This window comes from Pyxicephalus adspersus, chromosome 6 (assembly GCF_032062135.1).
Source record: "Pyxicephalus adspersus chromosome 6, UCB_Pads_2.0, whole genome shotgun sequence".
NCBI lineage: Eukaryota > Metazoa > Chordata > Amphibia > Anura > Pyxicephalidae > Pyxicephalus > Pyxicephalus adspersus.
Genome location: NC_092863.1, coordinates 33,737,678 through 33,744,786, shown reverse-complemented (window position 1 = coordinate 33,744,786; position 7,109 = coordinate 33,737,678). Strand labels below are relative to the sequence as shown.

At 34.2% G+C, this 7,109-nt stretch overlaps 1 protein-coding gene across 1 annotated transcript; it reads left to right on the top strand.

Moving 5' to 3' along the window:
• Positions 1 to 526: 526 nt before the first annotated feature.
• Positions 527 to 1,504, top strand: LOC140332656 (taste receptor type 2 member 40-like). The gene has a single exon (XM_072413848.1). It carries the CDS (start codon positions 527 to 529, stop codon positions 1,502 to 1,504), a length of 978 nt encoding a protein of 325 aa, XP_072269949.1.
• The last annotated feature ends 5,605 nt before the right edge of the window (positions 1,505 to 7,109 follow it).

Genomic DNA, 7,109 nt, shown 5'->3' with positions numbered 1-7,109 from the left:
TCTTGGAGGGAAGACGCCTGTACCTTGCATTGGTGTCAGTGGTCGCTTGCCTTACGGATGAGAGAAAGCCCTGCATGTTCTGGTTTAGTGAAATCATGAAATATGATGAGGCATGTCAGTTTTTTGATAATATGAGAACATGTTCTATACAGGTTGGCTACTTTAGAATTTATTACATGATCATTACTGTCTCTTCAATACACAGATCTTGATTTGTAAAACTTCCAGCTATAGTTAGGTTCAAACCTGTGTTGGAAGTATGAATTTGACTGGTGATACAAGAATATGTGAATAGAAAAGGGCATTTGCAATTTACATGTTTCATTTATTGCCTAAATCTGCTCTTCAAATAATATACGTCTTATCTTTTGGACCATAGGTTTTTTAAGGTTATTTATTGATTCATGTTTCTTAATACAAATACATTTCTAGAAAGGACTCATCCATCCCAATGTTTCTTTTCAGCTGTCATGCCTCATATGCAGACTATTTTAATTGGACTACATCATATTTTCTAGGGCAGATAATGGCAACTCTCTTTGTTTTTGCATCCATGGTCATCCTGGGGGCTACCACTGTTTTTGGAATCTTCACAAACTGTGTCATTGTCTCAGTGAATCTCATTGAAAAAGCAAAGGGCAAAAGCCTTGGTTCTTCTGACTTAATTATAGTCACGCTTGGATTATCAAACATAATATTCCAATTAGTAATGACAGCAAATGACTTTTTGAGCCTTCTATGGAGTGAGTTGTACTTCTCTGATGAAGTTTACAATACTTTTAACACTTTGCTGTTTCTTCCTGTATATGCCAGCTTTTGGTTCACAGTCTGCCTTTGCGTTTATTACTGTCTACAAATAGTAATATTTACCAATCCTTTTCTAATACGTATCAAAGCAGGAATACCAAAGCTGGTACCATGGTTTCTAGTAATTGCAGTTTTAACTTCTGTAGCAATTGGAGTGCCAGCTTTATGGAGCACTTACAAGGATATACCAAGTGGAGGCCTACCCAATAATCAGAGCATGGACACTGAGGTCCCTAAATTGAGTCTTACTTATTTGCTGGCTAGCAACATTATAGGCTGCTCACTCCCTTTGGTTCTTGTAGCTATTTCCAATGGGTTAATTTTAAAATCACTTGTGACCAACAGCAAGGTACTGGAGAAGAACATCAGCAATAGTCTTAGCCCTCGTACAGAAGCTAAAGAAAGAGCAGCAAGAACGGTCACCTTGCTCCTAATCCTCTACCTGGTTTTCTACTTGTCAGAAATGATGATGTTTGTGGATCTTTTTCCACCTAGCAGCCTTGGATTTTGCATTTGTTTGATGATCATTTATATTTATTCTCCTGCACAGTCTGTCATTCTCATTCTGGGAAGCCCAAAGTTAAAGAAAGCCTTGCAAAGTTTATTCCGATTTTCAGTTTGTTGGAGAAATTGGAAAAAGGATACTCCAAATATTGTTTTTATTAATCTTCCAGAAAGCTCCAGTTCATTAAATTAACCCACATATAAAATTTTTAATGTCTTGTTTCCCTATAATGTATAGTAAACAGCCATGTCATTTCTTATAAAAGGTCCCCCCAGTCTGGTTAAAGCTAATGGTCCAGTTGAGTGGTTGTGTTTGGTTGTAGTTAATTTGCCATAAACCTTCTTCTAAAAATTTCCTAGCACCAGCTTCTCAGCTCCAAAAACCTACCGGCTAAATTCACTACTAGATTAGTAGAATTGTTTTATGTGTCACTATTTTGGACAAAACTAGGTCTCTCTGCAGATTTCTTTGCAGTTAAACAGTTCCATCAAATCTAAGAGCAGGATCATTTCATTCCGTCTTATCATTTGTAGAGCTCTGTATTGTGCAAAGCACAGTTTTGATTGACATCACATAGCCTTTCCTCTTGTTTTACAGTCAGTGTGCTTTTTTGCAGAACATTACAAGGGCTTGACATAAAGAATTATGTTATTTGAGAGTATACTCCAGTCAAAGCTAAAAATAAAACCTTAAGATATAATCACAAAGTACTTTATTTCATCAAGGCATTCCGAACTTAGATTTAGGATCAAATGCACTTGCAAAGTGGGGCTCTCCAATTTTTCACTTTCTTTGGCCATAAACTAACCCTGAGTTCTGCAGATCTATACTTACTGAGATCAGTTGGCGATGGTTCCCAAGTTTGCTTACATGTACACCATTACAGCCCCACAGACATGTATAACGCTGTCTCTGTATACCTCCTAAGTTTCTGAGATATAAAAGAAGGACACTTTATGTAATGTAGTCACAGAAAACACCCCAGACACACCCCAAGTTTCACAGATTACAAAGAATTAATATGTAAAATGTGACTGATTAACCCACAGGTGTTTTTTTCACCAGCTATTTTCAATGATTTTAAAAAAAAACCTACACATGCACACTTGTTGTAACAGGTAAAATTAAAAAAATATTAAAACTTTTAAAAGTTTATAAACTGTGTTATGTTTTGCGGCTCCAGGCTATTTTTCTTTAGTGGAAGAGGAGGCAAAATGGCTCTTTTGATAGTAAAGGTTGCTGACCCCTGCCCTAGGGCAAACTGAAGGAACTTCTCTAGCTGCAGTTTTTACTTGATAGCATTAGTAGCTTGCTGATTGTTTATATCTGTTACCAGGTGTTTGAATTTTCTTGAAATGAATTTGTAACAGAATTTAATTGTGTTGTGTATTCATTTGCATAAAGTTCACATGTAATTTATAAATAAACAGTACAAAAAATAATAAGTGTGTTTTTGATATTTCAAAGTGTTAAAAACCTATATATATATATGAGGTAGTCATTAGAATATTGGGATTGTAGCAGAAAAAAACTTTTCATTTACCATGTTAAAATGTATTCTGGAGTCTTGTTATACAGTGTTTGACATACTTACACAGGAGTTAAGCTACACATACGCATTAGATGACTGTTGCACAAGGCAAAAGGTCATGCTTGTCTACGGTGAAAATCTTACATGTGTAAAGCAGTCTTTGACATAATTTATCAATGCAGTATGGTGGATTGGTGAACAACCAATCAGGAAAGAATACTATGCATCTTAATGGAGGAGAGCACAGCAAGTTCTATGGTGTTTCTATTGTTGTCCAGTAATAGAATGGCAATTGATGGTATTCTAAAACAGAAATGTAAAAGAGATCTTAGAATCAGAAAACAAAAGCAGTCTCTGCATCTAAGGACCAGTAATATGCTTTATATAATGTTTTCATTTTTGAGTTTCAAAGTATATCTAAACACAAGAACAAAAATGTAGTAATTTGCAATGTACCAGTCTATAGATGTTGTGGTTATAATACTTTTCTCCTATTTAAGCATTTCCTGAAAATACACAAAAATACAAGTTGAAATCAAACGAGATTGTAACTCCTTAGATGCTAGAATAAAAATCTCAGTCATGCCAGTTGTTCCAGTTCTCTTCCCTATGTATGGAAACCCTTCCCCTGGTTTTGGAGACAAGGATATGGGAGGTGTTTTTTTGGTTAAGCAGATAAGCATATTGGAGGTGTTTGTAATCCAAATCAGGAAAGAAGCTGTCCTGTAAAAACTGAGACTATCCTATCAAAATAAAGCTTCCCTGTTAAAACATGGAAAATTAGGAATGTCCTTCTCAAACTGAAATTATCCTATCAACACTGAAAATTGTACTGTGAAAATGGCGACTATCTTTCCAAAACAGGAATGTCCCTTTAAAACTGGAATTGTTCTCCAAAACTGTATATGTTGGTCAGTATACACATTGCTAAAATAATATATACCTTATTTACACAGAAATACAACACATTCTAGAAAGATAATGTATGTTTTTGGCAACATATGTAAAACGTAATGATGTCCACAAGTTTTACATGTCTACATCACTAGACTATAACCAGATAAATTCCCCTTGATCTCTTGGGGGCATGCACATCATCTCAGTGAGATTCTAAATACAAAGAAGTTGCAGCAACAGGTAATGAAATGATAATTAGTTCAGCACTTGAAGCTTCCTGTATACTGTTCAGTGCATAATAAAGTGATATTTATTGAAATTCATACAACTTCCGAGATATTCCAATGATAAAGATAAGTAGAATGAATTCTGAATGTAAGTAGACAAAAGTTGAATATGATAGTAATATATGTATAACACACGGTAACAAACACTAACAAATAGTAACAAATAGTAGACAGAATGGGAAATGTTAAACTTTCACTTAGTAAAAATATGTAATAATACAAAATCAGATATGTTCATTTTTAGTATTTATATATATATATTTATATTTATATATATATAGGATTTTAGATGCAGATTTGGGGCAGAAGGAGGTTTGGGGTAAGTCTGAAGGTGGAGGCAGAGGTTCCTAATGACAAACGGCTTTACTTCATAGATTCATGCACAGCAATTTTGAACATAACCCAAAATAGAAAACATTATGGTCAGATGTTTAAAATCTATCATGTTTTAAATAACTGTCTGTGTCACCAGTAGGTAAATTATCAGCTACATTTGGTGTGGTAACCACTATCAATAGTCTGTTGTCAGAACAGCAATAGGTAGAGCACACTTCTTCTAGTTAGACTTATCTAAAAGGGGATTTACCTCACCATGAAGATTTTCCTTCAATCCCTATTCTGTCTGTAAAAAAAGATTTCATACATTCCTAGCTCAATTTAAAATGTTTGGCCTTCTCAGAACCAGATTACTAGCCTGGTTTGAAATCCAATGTGGAGTGGTGTAAGTATAGCAAAATGGATATGGTTCAGACTGGACGTACCAGTTAGAAAGCTTTTAAAAAGGCTCGATATAATAATTAAATACAGGAATGACCCTTCTGTTTTATTTAAACATGCAATAGTTTTACTTACAGAACTTAAAAAAAACACCAGAACTAATATTTTCAAGTTTTGCTGCATTCTATAGATATTTCAGGTTCACTACAAACAACAAAATCATCTGTAATATTACTTGGTATTGGATCTGTTTATATTGGTACTCGTTCTAACTTATCTGATAGTTCATTATAAATTGTTTAATTATTGTTCATTTCTCTCAATCAGTGCACTGCTTCAGTGATATCTTCTGCTATCATTTTCTTATTTATCAATGTGGACAGAGGAAAGATGTCTGGTTGTTATCAATATCTACATAACAAGGACCTTGGACAGCGCATTATTCCTATGCTTCTAGTGCTCCTGCTATTTCCAGAAAAAAAAGAATCATTGGAAATCTGTTTCTATGACAATTCAGTGCATTGCATAGTTAAATACAGTCACTTTTTATCACATTTCCTGTGTGATAAGTGAGTACTCCTAATTAAGCTCTTTTTAAAGAAAACTTTTGTTTGAATTATAGTTAAGTGCAAATTAAGATAAAACTTTATATGTCTCCTTTGTTTTATTGAGCAATGAGTTTTAACTAAGTTTAGGAGGCCTTTGCTGGTTATTGATAGTGTAAAGAAATATAATGGCTCTTGAGAATTATAGAAACTTCTAATTACCATGGGCCTGTTTGTGTGCCAAAAAAATGGCCCCTCAATGGCCTCATTATTTGAGGGAATAAAAACATACATAAAGAAGATGTATTTTTTCTAATACAACTATATTTATTAAACAGAGAATATTATTCCCTACTTCTACAAATCTGGTTAAAACAAATAAAAGCAATTAATGTTTTTTTTTCTTTATCCACTTTTCTCTTATTATTTCATCCTTCCGCTATATACATGACACCTCCTCCTTCTGCTTTTTCTTGTCTCTTTGTGCCTAAAGCTGCGTACACACTTCCAATTTTTGTCGTTGGAAAGGATCTTTCACGATCTTTCCCTTTCATTAGGATCGGCTGTCGTCCATCATCCGTGGATCCGGCAGGTCGGTCGTCCGGACGATGGACGACACCGACTGTACACACGGCAGATTTTCGCCCGATAATTGGCCGATGCGATTATCGGGCGATAAAAATCTGACGTGTGTACGTACCTTTAGTCTAATAGATTCCATAGTCTGCTTTTTATATTATGATACATAAGAACATCATGGGCACTCTCTACCACCACTTCCTGTGACATATATCATATACCATGCAATTACATTGTGGAAAGTAAAGGTAAAAAAGAAAGTTTTAGGTGATCAATGTCAGCCTAATATATCTTGTGACCCCAAACGTTAGGAAATTTGCTATTCAGAAAAAAAAAATTTAGGATTGCTACTTGGATTGATGGTTAGTGCTAATTTTACTATTTACTTTGGATCACCAGGATTCCCCAAGCCATGCACCCATCATCAAACCTACAGTACACAGATTAGAGTGGAGAGGACTTTTATATTCCCTTGCTTTTCTCAAGGCTATGACAACCATTATATGTAAACATTTATAAATATATTTTGATATGCCCTAATACCATTTGTACATGCTGTACCTTATTGTATGTATATATACTTATTAAGTAATACAAAATATGCTTTTTGGGGAAAAAAACATTGAGCTAAGAAAAAAACAACATAAAACAAATCATGTAAACCCTATAAATAACTGCTCTCATGGAAATGAGTAAATTTACTAAGTAACTAAAAAGATAGTCATGAACTACTTTTGTAATTACAGGTTATCCTGTCTGTTCACCATCCAGCTATATGCCATTGTGCAATGGAACTATAAGGAGTTACATGTAATCTCCAACTCAATCACAAACTCATTGTTCCTTGATTTCCAATCAAAAAAAAATATAAATAAATACTCTTATCATCTGGAAGGCAAATGTTTAGACATTTATGTAACTTGGATTGGAGATGTGCATAGAACATCACAATGTATAATGACTATAATCATTTGGATGTATCAATACTACCGAGTAAGTTAAACACAAAAAACACATTCTTTATATAAATAGTAATAGTTCATTCTAAAATATGTTTGTCAACATTTTTTTTACATTGTCTTCATAGGATATAAAAATGAGGACTGCATCAGAAATGTTCACTTTGACAAGTGATGAAGGGAAAAGTAATGAGACAGTGGAAAGACAAGTATTGCCCATGTTTTTTACAGTATCCCTTTCTGCCCTGGGTATCATCACTGTGACAGGGTTTTTCACCAATG

Excerpts from the sequence above, each read along its gene's own strand:
- LOC140332656 (XM_072413848.1), top strand. The coding sequence starts at position 527 with ATGGCAACTCTCTTTGTTTTTGCATCCATGGTCATCCTGGGGGCTACC.